At 44.6% G+C, this 22,615-nt stretch overlaps 1 protein-coding gene across 1 annotated transcript in view; it reads right to left on the reverse strand.

Moving 5' to 3' along the window:
• Positions 1 to 22,615, reverse strand: part of LOC126249769 (O-glucosyltransferase rumi homolog) — a 175,369-nt gene that overhangs the window by 127,463 nt on the left and 25,291 nt on the right. Inside the window, exon 3 of the mRNA XM_049951456.1 lies at positions 11,281 to 11,482. Within this exon, the coding sequence (XP_049807413.1) occupies positions 11,281 to 11,482 (202 nt within the window). The remainder of the gene's footprint in view (positions 1 to 11,280; positions 11,483 to 22,615) is intronic.

Consider the following 22,615-nt stretch of genomic DNA (forward strand, 5'->3'; position numbering starts at 1 on the left):
TATTTGCACGCAGACAGCTGCCACCACCCTTCACAGAGGAATGCGGTGCTTAAAACTCTAGTACATAGGGCGCGCACTATCTCTGACGCAGAGAGTCTACCCCAGGAATTGGAACATCTGAGAACTGTATTTCGAAAAAATGGGTACTCAGAGTGGCAGATTCAACGTGCTCTCCGCCCACCCACTACAGCACAACCTGTGGAGATGGATGAAATCACGAGGGAGGAGGTAGGCACTGTGTTTATCCCATATACAGGCGCACTCTCGGGGAAAATCACCCGCATTTTGAAGAAACACCGGGTCAGAACTGTGTTTTGCCCTCCGAATAAAACTCGTGCACTGGTGGGAAGCGCCAAAGATGACCTCGGTTTGAGGAAGGCCGGCGTGTACCAGATTCCGTGTCAATGTGGCAAGTCGTATATTGGTCAGACGATGCGTACCGTTGAGGATCGATGCCGTGAACACCAGAGGCACACTCGACTGATGTATCCAAGCAAGTCGGCGGTCACTGAACATTGTTTGTCGGAAAATCATGCTATGGAGTATGAACGCACGAGGATTCTGGTACAGACGTCGAGATACTGGGACAGCGTTGTTAGAGAGGCCATCGAAATTCGCACCAATGACGACCTCATAAACCGTGACTGTGGCTATAATCTTAGCAAGGCTTGGGAACCAGCGATTGGGTTAATCAAGAGTAAATCGAGCAAATGTATAGTTGTGACGACCACGGCGGACAGAGTCATCACACCGACGTCATTTCAGACGCCGTCGCAATTTGTTCCACTGCGCGACCGAGGCGCGGGGCGCGGACGGCGGAGTGAGCGCGCCGCGGGCGGAGGGTATTTAAATCAGCCGCCGCCGCGACTGAACCCAGTTCCCCCTGAGCAGCCATAGTGTACGGATCTCCGTGCCGGCACGTTCACAGGAGCTCAGTCCGTCAGTTCACCTGATGATGGCGACATGTATGATCGCCGAAATATTATGCCCGTTGGACACTGTGGACCGGCAGTACACCTGTGGATATTTTGATAATCCTTTTTGTGTCCAAATTTGGTTTCAGACCACCAGAAATGTTACTATATACATGTGTTTGTGTCCCTGGTCTCTCTCATTACCTCTACACATCACTGTTGCCCATTGACCGCTAACATGATACATTGGTTTAACGCATCTGTGTGACCTTTTGTTATGTCTAACAATTATTCTGCAAGCAATGAACGAATTTCCCCCAGTCACTGCCTACATTACCTTCTGCACCAACTTATTTAAGTTGCTTCCTAGTTGGGTGTGCAGCCTTTGGTTCTAGGTGCAGGAGGCACTTGCCTGGTGATCTCAACCGAGGAAATGTCCATAAAGAGCATAATCTGCTCTGAAGGCAGTACTTGCTTTATTTACTCATTGCAGAAAATATCCCCTCAAGGGCATTTGTATTTGTTTTGTGGTAACACTGTTTGTCCTGAGGTGATCTCTCTTCTTGCTTCTTGTCTAACTCCTCGCACACTGTTCTCAACTTTATGCTGTATCACTTTCACTAGATAGTGACTACACACACACATAACAATATTCCCAGCTGAGACTTCCAGCTAGCTCCATATCTTGGTGAACCCCTAGTTCTATTGTCAATAATCTAATGATTGAGCCCTTGTCTCTGTAGAGATAGCCTACCAACATGGTACCACTCTTTTGCTCAAGGGTAACGACCCCTTTGTTAATTCACCAATTTACTGGGCATAAAAGACAGAGGAAAACATAGTCAGCATACCAACGACCAAGTTGCCACATGCCGTGTCCCTTACCTACACATAGAATGCACTAGGTGGTCTTCAGCCACATATCAGCGCCCTGTATTCAAGCGCAACATGCGACTTATTCGCACAAGCTCAATGTCTTGCCCCTTAGGTTTCTCTATTGTTTTACTGCTATACACATCTTCCTTTTTATGCTTTCCCTATGTTCGGACACTTACATGATAATGCAGTGTGAAGACTTTTCTGTCTTCAAATATTTTGGTATTGTGAATGTTAAAAGGCACATTGCTGCCATACAATAAGGTGCACCTGTGCTAGATCCTCTGCAAAACTGGTGGCAGTCTGAAGCGGGAGTGTCATCTGGACTTGCTCTAATATACCATGTAGCACTATTCGGCTGTCTTATTAATGCGCACCTCCTTGGTACACTACAAATACACTGTACACACCACAACACTTTACACCAACAAGTCATTTCACTTTGTTCATAGAAAATAATTTGGCTTTATTGCTATAATTCTACTGCTAAGGGTACAGAAAACTGAATTTCTGGCTCCTCAAGGTTAAAACACCACCACTAATGGATTCTCATGCTACACCTGGTATCAATTTTTCTGAACTACTTGTATCAGTGTCCTGCCTCTCTATTAGTCACTGTTAGGAAATATACACTATTGTCTAACTATACACCCAAGCTTGCAGCTGAGACTGCTTGGATTTTTCCATTACTTGCCAATCTGAATCAGCACTTCTCGCACTCTGATTGATTTTGCGGACTGAATGCACTGGTCATAAGACAAATGATTTTGGGCATCAGATTGCACCTGTTTCCACATGAACAGCAACTCATGTGATTTGTGAAAATCAGAACCCTAAATGCCGCCCCCCCCCCCCCTCCCACTTTTCCACTTCTGGGTTAAGTATTATAATTACACGTGCGACCGTGGCTCGTTCCATTGGCTGTTGCCCACATTTGGTGTTTTACACTGTCACTTTCCACATAGCATACTTCACCAGTTCGTTCAACGACGTACAGGTAACTACTTACCAACATTCCCCCTGCTGCCACTTATCTTATGTATCTTTGGCGTTATAAGCTGATTAACTGAAACAGTGCCAGAACTTACTTGCTCTAATGCAACACTGTGTTTATTAGTGTAGGCATCTGGGCTAGTATTAGATAGTGCTGCTACTAAAGCCTTATAAACAATTGACAACCACATTCACTGAGACAGATCAGTATCATCGCACTATTGTCAGCTGCTGCTGATCCTTGCCCTGAGGTGCTGTATTATGTTTGGCCTACTTAATAGTATTGCGGGTGCCCAACCTTTCCACAACCACCCACTGTCATCGGATTTATGTTTGAGCGGTTGGATAATGTTCTGTACACCGCCCACCAAGTCAGTATAGTGGCTGGCTCGGACTAGGCTGTTTTAAAAAAAAAAAGAATTAGCACTACAACAAATTACCAATTGATTAATGGCATGCAAAACATTGTTGAAAGGGCCAGGCCAAGGCAGAATGCTTCGTACCTTATGGGACATTAAACAGGTACTTACTACCACCCAGAAACAATTGAAAAGCATTTCGGTTGCCGTGCCACTGCAACGCACCAAACAAGCTTGGTTCAATGTGAGCAGTGCTGTGCTGGAAATAATATTCGGCACCCCCAACCAAGCTGATGCTGATCATTGGGAGAAAACTCTTCGACAAGTCAATTCTTTTACTGCCAAAAAATTTGAAATCCTTGTATGCCAAAAAAATATGAAATCCTTGTACGCCAGCATGAGCGGATTGTGCATATTGAGGACAACCTTCCGTCTACCTCCAGACAAATTCACAGTTAAATGAACTAATACAACAATATGAGGAATTCAATCCAGCTTGAATTGGTTACTATGTACCAGCAGCTGTCAAAACCTAACAGCTACCCCGGAAGTAACTAAGGCACTACGAATTCTATTGTGTAACACCCACGCAACCCAATTACATGCTACTACATTGCACGCTATTATTCATATAGGTTTACAACAAAACCTTAGCCCTCACTTATTACCCGTTAAAATACGAGGACTATTGAGAAGTTAGGGATCGTTTTGGCATTAAAAAAGACTAAGTCACTTCTCCACATAGTCACCAAACACTTTGAGGCACTTATCATCGTGGTGGACAAGCTTTGAAAGATCGTCAACATAAAATTCTGCCGCCTGAGACTTCAGCACAACATTTGTGGTAGCTTAGCTTTTGAGTGACAACAAAGTCTGTGAAACTTGTGGAAAAGAAAGCGAAAACTCCGTTATTGTGAAGAGACAGTTTTCACGAATCGTTTCGTCAACTTTAGCGACAAGATCGTCAGTCACAAAACTCGGGCGTCCACTCTTCTCTTCATCATGAACGTTGGTTTGGCCATTTTTAAATGGAATGCACCATTTCCAGACAGAACATTCTCTTATTATGTTGTTTCCGTACATTTCGCACAGTTCACAATAAATTTCTGTAGGTTTTAGGTTTTTTGCCAACAAAAACTGTATCACAGATCGCACCTCACAACTAGCGGGATTTTCAATGGCAGTGCACATTTCAAATTTGAATATCGAAAAAACCAGACACGCAGAGACGTTCCTGCTGTCACAGATGGATGTCGACTGAGCTGCCGAGCATGCATATACCAAAATATACACGATCGTCGTGCGCCTAGCGGCATCAGATGGATACGTTCCCTACTTTCTGAATAGCCCTCGTATTCTTGCACACACATCCTCTGGCAAACCCAGGATGTCCTAGTCATTAGCAAAGATGATCAAACACATGCAGTAATATCTCTTAATGTCTTTCGGTCTTGTACCAACACTAATTATCACATGTTCTATAAATGACTTAATTACTGGGATAAGGAATTGTGAAATCGCTTTATTACTAGAAGAGACTAAAACCCCTATTTGCCATTTTACTGCACTTACACTACTCTAACATTGGTTCGCCCTGTCTGAAATAGTTTGTTGTACTTTGTGCCACAGCCTATCTCAGTAGTTTAGATCTGGTATTAGTCTATACTCAAGTCTCAGACCTATCGGGTTGTTATAGCTAACAGTGGATTGTTGTTTAACAATTCTTCTTGTGACACAGTTATGCCCAATGTTAAGCTTTCTGCTCATTTAACTTACTCCCACAATGCTAGTCATGAACCGTTTATGTATTGCTAGCTGAAGTACCTACTGTGTTAACATGGCTAGAAAGCTTGCCAGGGTTACCCAACAATTCTAAGACATGACTTTTAGATTCAGTTACAAATTATTAGCTAAAGAACACTCACAAATCACTCTCAATCGTGTAATAGTGCACGTCAATGAACGGAACGACAAAGATTACACACACCGAGGGATTATTCCCAGTGCTACAACTGTCCCTCTACCTCTAATCCTTGTTTGCCTCATTGTATGGATCTCGTATACCCCTGGCTATCATGAATGTTTTAAGCCATGACCTCAACCAGTACCCGAGCAGTAGCCATCTGGCGAATATCGTGGTTAATACCTAGGCACGCTTCAGACACGGCCCTCCTTTGGCATGCTTCAGGCACGGCCCTCCTTTGGCACGCTTCAGGCACGCCCCTCCTTTGGCACGCTTCAGGCACGGCCCTCCTTTATATTAGGATTAACAAAATAGTGGTCTGTGTTATTATACTGATGTTCCCTTTAAATGATCAAATTTTGTGTCTTGGAACAGGGTCACGCAGAGTCACTATAGTGAATAATTGTGTATCAAAGAATTTTGTATTTGAACATTAAAAGCCGTGCATATCAGGCACAAGGGTTATCTGACAATTTTTATTAAGAAATGTAGATGATTATACATTTTTGTAAACTGGAATCACAGACATGGCCTGTTTTTGTCGAACAAAGACCATTCCATGGCATTTATGTTAATAATAACTGTGCTACTGTTACTTTTTAAATGGCCCTGCACCCTGAATTCTTCCGAGGGTTTTTCACTCAGTGAGCCCTGTCCTCGAGTATTACAATTGCCCGTAATCTGTGAGGCCTACTCACTGAGCCTGCCGACCCCCTACAGTAGCACAAGCCCTGCCGGTTTCGACTGCAACCCTACATCACAGCCCCAGAACCGTGTCGTGTGCTGCTCAGCCGCTGTCCCATTCACCGCCTCAACCACACTCCCATGCCATCCACCAGCTCTGACAACAGTTGACCTCCTGACACCACCCTCACAATGATGGCATCGCACCATCGAGCCCACTTCGAGACCTAATTCAAGGGCACTTCTCTGTAAGTTTTTAAAATTTTGTAGAAAGTTTATGTAGCCATTCCACACATGACTTTCACTAATGTCAAAACCAAATCAGTTTAATGAATTCGTAAACTATGCCCCTTTTAAATGATTTGTTATAATTCAATCCCCCCGATATTTCTAAGGGTCCATATTACCGTAAATGTAGGCAGGACTTTCTGTGGGAGCCATTTAAATTTGCATTCAGTTTTATAATTTGTAAATCGTTTTTGGAATCCATAAAATGGCTCTATCAGAAGGGGGAAGAAATGTGCATGGTGAGCAGTTTCATTCAGAGGAAAAATGGGTTTTCAAATTTTTCATTTTAATTGTCTTTCATGTGACATAAGGTACTGCATCTCTGGTAAGACAGTAGCTGAGTCTGAGCCAGCACAGTACTGAATATTTTGCGTAACACCCACATTCGGTCCACATGAACATCGACCCACAGCAGCACCACTGACTATGGACACAGTGTCGAGTACCGCTGACAGAGGGACGCCCACTGAAGTACCCTCTGCCCACCCATGGGAGGACTGGGGGCTGATCACATGGGGCACACTGGATGGGTGGGTGAGAATGATCTCTCATCTGCCAGCTGGGTCCCTGACGGGATGTGTCCACTAGTTCCTCCCTTTGGGGGCGTAATGCCTCTCAATTTAACAGCGGCAGCCTCCTGTTGCCGTATTGAGTTCGAGTTTAGTGTACCCCTTAGGCATATGCTTTTGGCGAAATAAAACCTCCACTGGTGACTGGAAACAGTCTTTTCAGTCTCCTAACACCATCAGATGCCCCATGTCCAACACCTTTTCCCATCCTGATCGAGCCCAGCATGTTTACATTCTATACCTGTCCAATACTTGTCCTTACATTGTATTATACTACTTATGTTTAGGCTGTCACAATGTGACCTAATAAGGAATGGATGTCTTATAATTGTGTATTTTACTGTGTTCAGAACCAAATGTGGTGACGAGAAGAACTTTTGTGTGCACAACTTAGTGATGTTTTCTCATGTACTTCTCCACGGATGCTGTACTCCCATCACTTCTACAGCAATGGCGCCATCTTCCAGCCATCTTGACCACCTCTTGGTATACTGACAGCACAGGCACCACTGTCTCTTGGTGTATCACCACAGTTTTCTGCCATCTGACAACTCTGATGGAGATTGGCAAGCTTCTGACTAATGGTTCCACTAGCACTTCGCATTTCAGGAAACAGTCACAGATATTATTAAGGCTCTTTGTTTTTGCCACAGATTCCTCCTCGCATGTACTAGCAGATGTGTCATTTGGTCTCCTTTTCATGAGCTGGCCTCCCTTCTTAGCTTCTGTGCCACTCGGCCCCCTTTTCTGGAACAGGCCCCCTCCCTTTGTTGTTGTGTCGATTAGCCCCCTTTGCAGGGACAATCTTCACTTTCCTTTGCTGTCACGTGTAGTTTGTTGTCTTATCATTGCATGTGCACCCGTGTCACTGCTGCTCTATGCAGACTCTGTGGTCAGGGATGCAATATCCTGCCTAACTTTGATGAAGTATTTTATCAGCGCACCCTTTACTGTCAGGATCTGTCCTACAATGCCATTTTCCATGGAGCGAGACATCGAATCAAAGTGGGAGGGGATGCCACAGTTGTCGTCAGTGAATCACGTCGGTGCATAACAACAAGCCCATCAGCTGAAGAGGAAGTTGCTGCCATTCACACCAGGAAACATTGCCGCCACGGACAACCCAGTCAGCAGCAACGAGGGCACTATGCGGCATTTCTGTCATGCCCCACCTGCTCTGTGTGACACGAGAGGGCTCCCTGTGTATACTGCAGCAGCTATTTTGCCCCTCTACTCTCAGTTGTACGCATGGCTGTGCTCCCAAATGTTGGCTCCTGTCAACACTGTCTGACAAGCTACACTAAACAACATATTCTTACTCTTGGTAATTTTAGAGCCACCACGGCTTCCAACACTGTAGCTTGTCCTATCTGTCCTGGCACTTGTTTGGTTTAACGTTAATGATCCTCATAATGAGAATTTGTTTTGGTTAACACCTTTGTTACTTTCCGATTTTTTGTTATTGCAACATATTCTTTGTCTCTCTGCCCTACACTGTGGCACACTAATACGAACGTACTGTCTTGGCTACCCAGGCTGTCCGACCTGTGGTTTGCTCACGATAAAATATTGTGTTTTCACCTTGACGCAAAAGAAAAACAGGATACTGATGTTCACCAGCTCTAGGACTGCATCTCCAGTAGCTGCAGATTCAGCACTTAAACACACTGATTACGGCGTGGAATGCCTTGTTGCATTCTGCTGCAAGTGTTCAAATCAACAAGTGGTTATGCACACTGTTTTTTCCCCCTTGGCTGACATCCATACTGCTGTGGAACAGAATCCATATTGACTTTGCTGGACCTTTCTTAGGCAGTTATTGGTTGTTGACACTTTTTTCAAGTTTTCTACGTTGTTTGTTGCTGATCTGCAGCAGCAGAAGTGACTTTCATGACATTGTCAAACATTTTTTCTGTCACAGGCCTAGCTTGCACAGTGATTTTGGACACTGGAGCTCAATTTTTGGCTCATTCCTTTCAAGATTATTCCTCCAGTAATGGCATTCATTGGCATCACAGTTCGTCGTGGGCAGTATGCTGACCACACCGTGCCAGTCCACCCTCCAGCTGGAGGACCGCCCCCATGCGGACGGCATAGATCAGTCTCTCAATAAACTCATAATTCCTTTTTTTGAAGGGAGGGAGCAAGGAGGCTTCTTTGGCGTGCCCAAAGGTGCTGCCTGCATGAAAGTGGGCAACTCCTGCAGCTATGTGGACACCTCTTGCACCAATGCGGGTGCCTCCTACCTGGCATACAAATGTAGGCACTTCCTGCACCGACGTAGGTAGCTCCTGCAACAATGCAGGCACCTCCTACCCAGACCTAGGAGCCTCCTGTATTGACACAGGCATCTCCCATCCTGATGCAGGCACCTCCTGCACCAATGCGGGGACCTCCTGCACTAACGCAGCACCGCCCACACTGACAGGCCTCTCCTGAATCAACACAAATGCTGCCACACGGATGCAGCCACCAACCACACTGATGCTGGTACATGCAGCTTTCCTGCCGGCACCGCCTATCCTTCCTCCAGACACTGTGACTCCCCAGCTCACAGCATCTGGAGATGAGTATGCCACTGTTCTGCCTCTGCCTACAGGGTGTTGGGGTAGTGTGCCTGCTTTTCTGGAGGGGGAGGAAGGTGCAGGTTCACGTTACCTCCACTTCCGTCATTGCTCACTGGTTAACACAGACCTGGAACTGTGCAAGCCCAGGAAAACTGCTTCAGATATTATGGATGTGTCAACTATCAGCACATTGTGGAGGCACAGGCATCTGGTCGCTCTTCTCTCCTCCCGCACCCCCAGGGAAGGAGGGGGTGTAGTAACCTGCACATTACTACACCCTCAGTGCCACTACTCCAGTGCACACCAGACAGTTTGAGCACTGCGGGGTTCGGCTACTCCAGAGCCCCACCAGAGGCCAGTGATGCAGTCTGGCACTTCAACTGTCTGCAGCTGATAGCTAGTGGTCTCTGGCGGGCAAATGCTCTTTATATTGCTGTGCACTGGCTCCAGCTGGCAGCCTGTACATGTTGCCAAACAGTCGATGTGTGTCCAGTATCTATATTGTCTACTTATGTTTAAGCTTTCACACGATGACTGAAAAGCAATGGATTTCTTATAACTGTCTCTCTTATTGTGTTCAGAGCCACAATAAAATATCGCAAAGAAAACTATCTTGATAAATAGTCAGCACAGATTCAGAAAATTTTGTTTTTGTGCAACACAGCTAGTTCTTTATTCTCGTGAAATGAGTGCTATTGAGAGGGGATCTACAATTAATTCGATACTTCTATATTTTCAGAACGCTTTTGATACTGTTCCTCACAAGCAGCTTCCAATCAAATTGTGTGCCTAAGGAGTATCAACTTAGTTGTGCGACTGGATTCATGATTTCCTGTCAAATAGGTCATAGTTCAGAGTAACTGATGGAAAGTCATCGATTAAAACATAAATGATATCTGGTGTTCCCCAAGTATTCTATGTCCTCTGCTATTCTTAAGCTATATAAGTGATTTAGGAGACAAATTGAGTAGCCACGTTAGAGTGTTTGTGATTATGTTGTCAGTTACCATTGAGTAAAGTCATCATAAGAGCAAAGCTAATTGCAAAATGATTTACACAAAATATATGTATGGTGCAAAACGTGTCAATTGACCCTAAATACTGAAATGTGTGAGTACTAAAAAGAATCCATTAAATTTTGGTTACATGATAAATCACACAAATGTAAAGGCTGTTAATTCAACTAAATACCTAAGGATAACGATTATGAACAACTAAAACTGGAATGATCACATAAATAATGTTGTGAGGAGGTGAACCAAAGACTTTGTTTTATTGGGAGAACAGTTAGAAGCTGTAACAAATCCACTAAGTAGACTTCTGATAGAGTACTGCTGTGTGGTATGGGATCCTTACCAGATAGGATTTATGGAGGACATCAAAATTTTCAAAGGAGGGCAGCTAGTTTTGCATTATCACAAAATAGGGGAGTGTGTGTCATGGGTACAATATGTGAATTGGGGTAGCAATCATTAAAACAAAGGCGTTTTTTGTTGCAGCAAAATCTACTCACAAAATTTCTACAACTTTCTCCTATGAATGTGAAAATATTTTGCTGATACCCCCCTGCATAGGGAAAATTATCATTTTAATTAAATAAGAAAAATCAGAGCTTGTACAGAAAGATTTAAGTGCCTATTTTTTCTGTGTGCTGTTCAAGAGTGGAAGAATAGAGCAGTAGTGTGAAAATGGCTGAATGAACCCTCTGCCAGGCACTCAAGTGTGAACTGCGGAGTAGTCACATAGATGTAGAATTCTGAAGAACTCCACACAAAAAGCTGAGAGAAAAAGAAGTCTCCGTGATGACTGATCCTAGTTCTGCAACAAACACTCACTCGTTCATATTCAGGAACTATGACATATCCAAATTAAAAAGTAACAAAATTGTGTACCATAGCAAAAGTGTTGTAAAAATAGAGGTATTTTTTTTGTGAAAACTCATAAATAAATTTCAGTATAATGGACCAAGAGCACAGCTATGAGCACTCTACTTACAATTAGTACACCCAATATAAACTTTTTCACATTTACTCCCATCAACCACTATAATTTTAAATATAAATAAACCTTGCTAAAAGAAAACACTGGCTTCGGCACACCAAAATTCTTGCTTATTTGTGGCCAATCTCGGGTGTTCAGAATAAATTCAACATCTGGGATTTTTGGAAGTAGCTCCAGAAGAAAATGTTCCACACCTGCACAGCGAGCTGGAAACATGCACGTTTCCTCACGATACAAATGATGGTTTATCACTTGGTACCTTGTGCCCCTGAAAAGAATAAAAATTAAGAAGAAATTATAACTTATTTATTTGCTAAATTCATGGCATACATTACAGGGCAATGAAGTATGGATGCAATAAAAATTTGATGATTTAGGAAAGGGAGAGAATCAGTAGGACAATGGGACTTTTGTAATTGTTATAGAGCCAACATTCTTCAGAAGTACCCACAAGATAAGGAATCCCCATTCCTAGTGAGCTGCTAATCCCAATACAATTAAGAAAACTATGCTAATCCTAAGACAATTAAGAAAACTAAATAAGAACGCAATATGAGTTAATCATTCAGATTTGACAAAACAAGATGATACTCTACCTTATACTCTTATTTTAAATTTTAAATGTGTGTGTATACAGTCAAATCACTAGCAGATGATCTGATGACATTTTATGCCTGCTTAGCGTAAAAAGATGATGAACAGATTGTAATATCCCTTTGGTGGTAAGATCATTAGATATGAAAAACATGCGTATATGAAAGGATAGTGAGTAAAATTTACTTCATCCTTAGCATTTGCCTTATGCTATTTAACGAAACTACTAAAAAACTAAATATGTTTGGCTGGGCATGGATTTAAACCCTGCTCTTCTCAAATGGGACTCCAGTGTACCTGCTTAGGAAGTGAAAACTTTTGAAATACAAATCCATAAACAACAAAAGCTTTAAGAGAAAGAGTGCTTCATTAGTACATGTTAAATTCTTTAAAGTGGTTTAATAATGAGTGTTGCCTGGAAACAACGGAAAATGAAATCTGGACCAGACATTTCATTTCAGTTCACTGCAAAAAATTCTAAAGAAATGAACTGATACAAGATCACCGTGTGCTACAGGAACTGAGCCACACAGTTGGGTGTTAATGGGAAAACTAACATGAAGCAATAAAACTTTGCAGCAGTCCATCCAAAACATGCCACAGCAGTGCACGGCAGGTTGAATTACCCTCTGTATCATTCATTCCATTACATTTATTTTTAATAAATTTCTCTAACTGGCAACATTTCCATCCTCTGTTCACTAATTGCCGAATGCTAATATTGAAGGATTTGGAAATTATACGGATTTTCACAGCTGCTCATAAATTAATACCAATAACCATACTCTGGAGTTTAGATTTATATATGCACTCAAACTTCCAAAGTAATTCATGGATATGAAACATCTTCAGTCAAAATTAAATAAAACATGCAGTAAGAGTAAGTGGTTAAAGATTAGGTGATATAAAAATAAATATAAAACTTTCCAGTCTGTAGAAGGTGGCAAGTCAATCATCCTCAGTTCATTTTATGGTGTGATATACAGAACAACAGATGGTGTTCCAACTAGGTGTGGGAGTATATTAGTGTTCTGATGGCTCAATGAAATTTGGGAGACACTCTCAATGAAGGGCAGCCTTGGACTTAGTACATTGGATGTGCAGAACTGTAGGAGGCCTTGTGTTGTCATGGAGGAGATGTTCGTTTGCATTTTTGTGGTGATGAACATGCTGATGTCATTTCTTCAATTTCCTCTGTGTACCACAACACACGCCAGAGTTGATCATTGCACCAGACATCAAAGAGAACAGCCCCTTCAAAGTTCCAGAAGACAGTCACCATGATTTTACCAGCTGAGGGTATGGCTTTGAACTTTTTCTTCGAGGAGTGGTGGTGAGGCACCATTCCATTGATTGCCGTTTTGTTTCCGGTTCAAAGTGATGAACCCATTTCATCACTAGCAACAATGTTCAACAAAAATTGTCATGATCAGCCTCATAACGTGCAAGCAGTTCCCCACAGATGGTCCTTTGTTGCTCTTTATCGTCTTCTGTAAGATGGCGAGGAACTTAGTGGGTACACACCTTTCAGTACCCAAACTGGTGGAAGAGAGTGTCAGCAATACCAACAGAGACATCCAGTTGCGCAGAAAGTTGTTTGATTGTGAGCTGTTTATCACCTCGAATGAGAGTGTTCACAGGTTTCTACACTGCAAGTGTCACAGCTGTGTGCAGCTGACCAGCAAGTGGGAGATCAGACAAGTTTGCACAACCTTGTTGTGACAATGACAGACACTCTGGCCAATGACTCACCGTGCTTTTGTTCACTGCCAGGTCTCTGTAGACATTCTGCATGTGCCTATGATTATCTGCAACGCTCTAGTTTTCTGCCAAAAGAAACTCAATTATAGTTCTCTGTCTGGGATACACCCCCACTACAGACACCATTTTGAAGACTATGTATAGTGCCACCAACTTCCACAACTTCACGAAATTATAGGGGCTGAAGTTGGAATATTCCATGAGGTCCTACAGCAAATTCTGCATGCATTTTTTCAATGGAAATTGGCCGACAGAAAAAAAGTGTCACATTACTTATTGAGTGCCCCTTGTGTAAACTATTGGCTGTTTTGCTTCGTTGCTAAAGTCCATGCTGGCAATTATGTCCTGCACTCCAAAACTTGGATATTACAATGCCTATTAGCATGGAACCCCAAAGGAAAAAAAAAACTCTCTCATTGTTTCTTTGCTGTCGTTGGAAGTCATCGGTACAAGAGACACAAAAGTTTCCATTGAGTTGGTACTTGATCGTATGGTTCACAGTATGAAGAGACAGTTGCTTCACAACATATTTACATAGTTGGTCAACAGAACACTTAAATCCAGCAGTTTCCATCATTATAATCATCAGATCACCCCCCCCCCCTCGCCTTCCCTCTCTCTCTCTCTCTCTCTCTCTCTCTCTCTCTCTCTCTCTCTCTCTCCCCCCCCCCTCCCCCTACCTACCTCTACAAACTGTCATCTCTGTCAACTCACAATACTTTCATGTTGGAGGCACATCCCACCACATTTTTTGTCCCACTCTCTCTTCTCTTTCTCTGGATATCAACTGAGTAAGTAACATAATGGGAAACTACTGCATCTGTTCATGAACACACTTTCTGTTATCACTTGCTATGATTATACAAATAAGTAACAGTTTGTACAACTAACCTGTCACATGACCAAGCTTAGTTTCTGTAATGGTAGTGACTATATTTGGACTAGTTGTATAATACTGTGAAGTAGTAGCTAAAATGTCTACTTAAAAACTGTCTACAAGATGACACTCAATAATATTCTTGCTGCATAGTTCTGTGCAAAGAATATGTTCTGTTTTTGAGATGAGTTATCACTAGAATATAATTACAGTGGGAATTACTGAATGAAAATAATTTATTTTACCGATTTATTTCTCTGAGACGTTTAATGGCACCAGTGGCAGAAAGTGCCGAACTGTGTTGTTTAAGAAGATGCTTTCTTTTTATTTAAATTCTCATTAATGTGTATACAAGAACTGAACCTTGTACAGTTCATTAATGACTTCTACCAGAAGGGAGCGAGCCCTACATCTTCTTTTAATTTAGTATGACATGGCTCATTTGTTAACTACAGCATTAGGTTCATAGACCTCAATTTTGATAGGAAAATGTAGTGAAAGGCCTAGTATAGCTAGGAAAAAATAGCAACTGGTGTTATGTTTCTGTTTCATGCTCATAAAATTTGTTGAGTGAATGTTTAAAAGTCAATCTCAGGAACTCTTCCAAAAATCAAAGTGATTATTATGCGTACTATTATTACAAAAGTTGGCCATTATTGTAGAGTACATAACTTACTTTATTTTTCTGTGGCTTCTTAAGTAATAGAACCCAGTACGTTGTCCTCGATGGTGACTGTTCATCAGAGGTGAGGGTATCATCTGAAGTGCCCAGGAAAGTGTGGTAGGTCCGTTGTTGTTTTATATCTACATAAATGATCTTTTGGACAGAATGGATAGCAATGTGCGGCTGTTTGCTGATGATGCTGTGGTGTACGGGAAGGTGTTGACTGACTGTAGGAGGATACAAGATGACTTGGACGGGATTTGTGATTGGTGTAAAGAATGGCAGCTAACTCTAAATATAGATAAATGTAAATTAATGCAGATGAATAGGAAAAAGAATCCTGTAATGTTTGAATACACCATTAGTAGTGTAGCGCTTGACACAGTCACGTCGATTAAATATTTGGGCATAACATTGCAGAGCGATATGAAGTGGGACAAGCATGTAATGGCAGTTGTGGGGATGGCAGATAGTCGTCTTCAATTCACTGGTAGAATTTTGGGAAGATGTGGTTCATCTGTAAAGGAGACCACTTATAAAACACTAATACGACCTATTCTTGAGTACTGCTTGAGCGTTTGGGATCCTTATCAGGTCGGATTGAGGGAGGACATAGAAGCAATTCAGAGGTGGGCTGCTAGGTTTGTTACTGGTAGGTTTGATCATCATGCGAGTGGTACGGAAATGCTTCAGGAACTCAGGTGGGAGTCTCTAGAGGAAAGGAGGTGTTCTTTCATGAATCGCTACTGAGGAAATTTAGAGAACCAGCATTTGAGGCTGACTGCAGTACAATTTTACTGCCGCCAACTTACATTTCGCAGAAAGACCACAAAGATAAGAGAGATTAGGGCTCATACAGAGGCATATAGGCAGTCATTTTTCCCTCGTTCTGTTTGGGAGTGGAACAGGGAGAGAACATGCTAGTTGTGGTACGAGGTACCCTCCGCTACGCATCGTATGGTGGATTGCGGAGTACGTATGTAGATGTAGTCCAAATTATCAATCAACATAGTAAGTGAATGCTTAGGTACTATCAACGACAGCCAATCCTGAAAGCTGACTAAATTAATGCTTTTCAGAGTGCTTGCATCAGCATTTTCGAATACAGTTTCCTTCAAGTTGTGAGCACATGTTACTTTTCTGAAACCACTAAGCGAATAGCCCTCAATGCATCTCTGAGGGAGGTATATTAATAAATGCTTTGTCTGAAATTGTGGTTGCTTCCAAGAGTTCAGACTGTTACTGACTGTTTCTTTCGATTTTGGGAATAGAGCAAAATGGTTGGTTGGTGTGTTTAAAAGAGGAGGGGGAGGGGACCAAACTGCTAGGTCATTGATCCCTCGTTCCGATTAAAATGATTCCACAAGGATGGGAGTAAAATTATCGAGACATACAAAACACAGCTGGAAGAAAGGAGAAAACCACAATAATGACAGAAGGGCAACAAACACTAAAATTGACAAAATCGGACAAGAAAACCACAGAGATACGCAAGGCTGGCTGACCATGAGAATAAAAAGGAGAAGCCAGCCACTCAGCAACACATTCAAACCCCCATCCTAAAAGCACTAAGGTGGAGGACACAGAGGGACACAGGACAAGTGCTAAAACTTATATCAAATGATAAAACCGACCCTCACGAATAAAACATAAAACTTAAGCTGCTGTTGAGGCATTGTCACCCAACACTGAAGGTAGGGTGCTGGGAAAGTTAAAAGACTGCCGTGGAGCGGCTAAAAGTGGGCAGTCCAGCAAGAGGTGGATGACTGTCATTTGTGAACCACAGTGACACCGAGGTGCGTCCTCGTGATGGAGGAGGTAACCATGCGTTAGCCACGTATGGCCAATGCAGAGCCGGCAGAGGACAATTAATTCCCTGCGAGAGGACCGCATGGGAGACTTCCACACATTCGTAATCTCCTTAATGACACGCAGTTTGTTGTGCGTACTGTTAAGCCATTCCATCTCCCAAAGTTGAAAAACCCTGTGGAGTAAGAAAGAACACAGGTCAGTTTCGGAGATGCCCATCTCCAAAAGCAGTTCCTGTGTAGCCCGTTTGACCAGCCTGTCAGTAAGTTCATTGCCTGGGATTCCGACATGTCCTGGGGTCCACACGAACACCACTGAACGATGGGACCGTTCCAGGGCATATATGGAATCCTGAATGGACGCTACCAAAGGATGACGAGGGTAGCACTGGTCAATAGCTTGTAGGCTGCTCAACAAGTCAGTACACAGAAGAAATGACTCCCCAGGGCATGAGCGGATGTGCTCAAGAGCATGAGATATGGCCGCCAGCTCTGCAGTGAAAACACTGCAGGCATCTGGCAAGGAGTGCTGTTCAATATGTCCTCCAAGAACATACGCAAAGCCTACGTGACCGTCAGCCATAGAGCCATCGGTGTAAACCACTTCATGGCCCCGGTACATGTTGAGAATCGAGAGGAAGTGGTGGCGGAGAGCTGCGGAGTTAACAGCATCCATAGGGCCATGCAAAAGGTCCACAAGAATTTGCGGCCTAGGTGTACATCACGGAGGTGTATGTGAATGGATCTCGAGGAGAGGTGGTAACAGGAAGGACTCCAGTTCAGACAGAAGGGACCAGATTTGAACTGCAGTCGGAAGCCCTGACCTGGGCCACCGATGTGGGAGGTGAACTGCCATGGTTGGGAAAAGGAGACAGTAATTCAGATGCGCAGGAGAAAAATGATCGTGTGCAACATAACTGGTAGGTAATTGTGCATGCCTAATGTTCAATCGAGGTACACCAGCCTCCACCAACACACTGGTCACTGAACTCATTCTAAAAGCTCCTGTCACTGGGCAAACGCCACAGTGGTGCACTGGGTCGAGTAAACACAACGCTGAAGGTGCCGCTGAACCATAAACCTAACTTCCATAGTCAAGGTGGGACTGAACAAGGGCTCTGTAAAGCTGCAGCAGTGTAGAGTGATCTGCACCCCAGTTGGTGTTGCTCAGGCAGTGGAGGCCATTCAGGTGCTGCCACCACTTCCGCTTAAGCTGACAAAAACCAGTCCTAAGAATCAATGTGTCTCCACTACAGTGACTGGATTGTCATTAAGGTAAAGTTCTGGTTCTGGATGAATGGTGCCACGCCGACAAAAATGCATGAGACACAACTTTGTGGCTGAAAACTGGAAGCCTTGGGTGAGAACCCATGACTGTGCCTTGTGAATGGCTCACTGTATGCACCACTCAGCAACACCAGTGCTGAAGGAGCAGTACGAAATGCAGAAGTCACCTGCATTCAGAGAAGATGAGACTGACGGCCCTACAGCTGCTGCTAGACAGTTAATAGCCACGAAAAAGAGAGACACTCAGTACAGAGTCCTGCGGAATGCCATTCTGCTGAATGCGGGAGGAACTATGGGAGGCACAGACTTGGACACAGAAAGTACAGAGCGACAGAAAGTTTTGGATAAAAACTGGAAGCAGGCCCTAGAGACTCCACTCATACAATGTGGCAAGGATATGATGTTGCCAGGTCATGACATATGCTTTATGTAAGTCAAAAAAGATGGCAACCAGATGTTGGCGTCTGGCAAAGGCTGTTCAGATGGCAGACTCGAGGGACACAAGATTATCAGTGGTACAGCGACCCTGGCAGAAGCTGCCCTGACATAGAGCCAGTAGGCCACGCGACGCCACGACCCAACCCAACCGCCAACACCATATGTCCCAGCAGCTTACAAAGAAAGTTGATGAGGCTGATGAGCCAATAGCTATCAGCATCAAGTGGGTTTTGACCGGGACGAGCTCCAACTCTGTAAACGGAGAGTTATGGGGTTCACTGTGGCTGTAGTGAACAAGAGGACTTTCCTTTCCATCCGCCGTTTGAGGGTGCGAAAGGCTGGGGAGTAGTTCTCCGATGCAGAGGCTCGAGCATAGTGCTCAGCAAAGTCCTCGGCAATTGTGCTTGCGTCAGTAGATAACATGCTGTTGATGTTAACGCCAGAGACACCTGTTGGGGTCTCGTACCCAAAAAGATGTCTGATCTTCGTCCAGACTTGGAAAGATGATGTATCGCACCCAATGGTCAACACGTACCTCTTCCAGCACTCCTGTTTCAGTTGTTTTATAAGCTGGTGTAAGCGGGCACAGAGCAGCATAAAGGCTATTAGGTGCTCTAGGGAACGGTGTCACTTATGTCACTGTAGAGCCCACCGATGCTCTTTAATTGCCTCAGCAACTTCTGGCGACCACCAAGGGACTGTCTTTAACTGGGGCCACCCTAAAGAATGAGGGATCGTGTTTCCCGTTGCAGAAACAATCATTGTAGTGACCTGCATCATGTGCGAGAGATTCAGCGGTGACAGCAGAGGTGAACGCTTCCCAGTCTGCCTTGTTTAAAGCCCATCTGGGTAGGCGTCCGAAGGCATGACGTCGGGGGAGTGACAGGAAGATGGGGAAGCGGTCACTATCACACAAGTCATCATGTGCTCCCCAGTGGATAGATGGGAGAAGACCAGGACTGCAAACCAAGAGATCAATGGCTGAATATGTGCCATGTGCCACACTGAAATGTGTGGGGGCACCTGTATTTAAGAGGCAGACGTCGAGCTGTGACAGTAAATTTTAGACCTCCCTACCTCGGCCAGTAAGCATGACACCAACCCACAAGGGGTTATGCACATTAAAATCTCCCAAAAGTAGGAAAGGTTTAGGGACTTGATCAATCAGTGCAGCCAATATGTTCAGGGGTACTGCACCATCTGGAGGAATATATACATTGCAGACAGTTATTTCCTGTGTCATCCTTATCCTGACAGCCACAGCTTCAAGAGAGAATGGGCACAGATTCACTACATACGGAGTTCAGGACATAGACGCAAACTCCACCTGACACTCTATTATAGTCGCTACGGTTCCTGTAATATCTCTTATAGCCATGGAGGGCAGGGGTCCGCGTTGTCGGGAACCAGGTTTCCCAGAGGGCAATGCAGAAAGCAGGTGTAAAGCTTAACAGTTGCCATAGCTCAGCCAGGTGGTGGAAAAAACTGTCACAATTCCACTGGAGGATTACATGATCATGAGACTGGGAAGGCATGAAACACTCAATGAGACAGTCTACATCTCGCGGTTACTTGCTGCCACTGGATGAGTACCTGTGCGATCAACAGCCATTATGTATGAGGGCCCAGCAAGATCTAGGTTCTCATTGGATGCCAGAATCTCCACCTCATCCTCAGATACAGAGCTTGTAGGGGTGGTGTGGGTGCCACTGCAATGCTGTTGTTCTTGCGGGTCTTTCTTTTTATGTTTCTCTTGTGACTCCTTAGGTTTGTCCAGCTGGAAGGGCTTCACTGATTCAGTCTCAGGGACTGAGGAAGACCGTGAAGCCCAACGGCCAGCTACCTGTGGTTGCTTCAGCCACTGGCAGCTTTGCCACTGGTAGGAACCTGGGAAGGGAGTCGCCAACATGATCCCTTCCTGATGAGAGGAGCCAAAGAAGACTTAAGCTTCTCCGGCTGAGATGGTTGGGGGGGGGGGGGTTGTTGCTCCTGAAGTAGGTTGTGCAGGAGCAACAGGGAGGGAAGTGCCCCCCCCCCCCCACCACCACCACCATCAAGGGGGCAAGTTGAGTCTGATGGCTCTGAGAGCCAACTGTAAGCAGCAGAACGGAAGATGGTAGAACTGTTGTTGTAATGGTGGCGTAGGTTGAGGTCATGTGCACAGGATGTAGCCTCTCATATTTTCTCTTAGCCTCTGTGTAGGTCAGTCAGTCCAGGGTCTTGTATTCCATTATTTTTCTTTCTTTCTGCAGGATCTTGCAGTCTGGCGAGCAAGGTGAATGGTGCTCCCCACAGTTGACACAGATGGGAGGTGGGGCACATGGTGTATTGGAATGTGAAGGACTGGTGACGCTGGAAGTACAGCGGGAAGACATATGGTCGAACTTCCAGCACTTAAAAGCACTGCATCGGGGGAGGGATATATGGCTTTATGTCACAGCGGTAGACCATCACCTTGACCTTCTCGGGTAATGTGTCACCCTCGAAGGCCAAGATGAAAGCACCGGTGGCAACTTAATTATCTTTCGGACCCCGGTGTCCACGCTGAACGAAATGGACACCTTGCTGCTCTGAACTGTAGTGCAGCTCAACGGCAGACTGCAAAAGAAGGTCCCTGTGAAATATGATACCCTGGACCATATTTAAGCTCTTATGGGGCATGATGGAAACAGAAACATCGCCCAGCTAGTCACAGGCAAGTAGTGCACGTGACTGGGCAGAGGATGCTGTTTTGATCAAGACCAACCCGGACCGCATTTTGGACAAGTCCTCCACCTCCCCAAACTTGTCCTTTAAATATTCCACAAAAAACTGAGGTTTCATTGACAAGAAAGATTCCCCATCAACTCTCGTACATATGAGGTACCGGGGGCGAATAAGCTTTGCTGCCATTCTTAGCCTAGCGTTCCTCCCATGGTTTGGCTGGGGTGTGGGGGAGGGGGGGGGGATGATTTGGCTGGCATCGTATTTCTGAGCACTGAGTTAGGCCTTGACTGCTTAGAGACTGCTGGTGTTTGACCACCAGCAGGAGATGACGTACTACACTTCATGGCGTGTCATCCATCCTGATGCTACCCACTTTGACTAGGGGCCATCCCCACGGGTGCCAACCAGCCGCAGTAAAGGTCACCTGGCAGGAGGGCCATTGCGGGGAGTCCCGATGCCCAAGGGTGATGAGCACCTACTCCTTGGCATACTGTGCAGGCATCAGCAGAGTGATCACTGTGTGGTCGGGGGGCTACAACCAACAGGGTACATGAAGGCCCAACCACAACAGACTGGCTACCTTGCTGGAAATCAAGTGCAAATGAGCCAAGAAGTCCATTATTGTCAACAGCACAGAAAGCGATATGGCACAGCGGATGGAGCAAAACACACCCAGGAGGGTGACCCCACCCAACAGCTGGAGAATGAGCGGAAGTGCAGATCCATGTCAACGAAGGATGCGAGCTGTCTCAGCGCATGATGGACACTATGCACCATGTAAGGTGTCCTTCCCCAATTGGCTCACTCTTCGAGAAAATTTTGAAAACTGGAGGGCAAACCCTACAAGGGACCATCACACAAAGGCTGAAAAGTGAGACTCATTTTAGTCGCCTCTTACGACAGGCAAGAATGCCTCAGGCCTATTCTAGCCCCCGGACCCACAGGGGGGGAGAGAAAAACCAGATGGATTGAGAGGTGGTTGCTGAAATGCTTGTGACTACGTTGTTTTGTGCTAACACATTTCATGGTACAACAAGATTCTATGGAGCCCAGCCTATGGCCACTTCCCTACTCTTCCAAACCACTTACGGAGACATACCCAAGTCCCCCCACCCCCATTCTCACCAGTTTTATTGGATGAGCATCATCAGGGGAAAAAAATTCCAGGCCACTTCACGTAAGAGACAAATTGTATAGCCACGTGTAACCATTTTGAATATTAGTTCTGACGATACCATATTAAACATATCAGGGAGTTATTGACAA

This window comes from Schistocerca nitens, chromosome 3 (genome assembly GCF_023898315.1).
Source record: "Schistocerca nitens isolate TAMUIC-IGC-003100 chromosome 3, iqSchNite1.1, whole genome shotgun sequence".
NCBI classification, from domain to species: Eukaryota; Metazoa; Arthropoda; class Insecta; order Orthoptera; family Acrididae; genus Schistocerca; species Schistocerca nitens.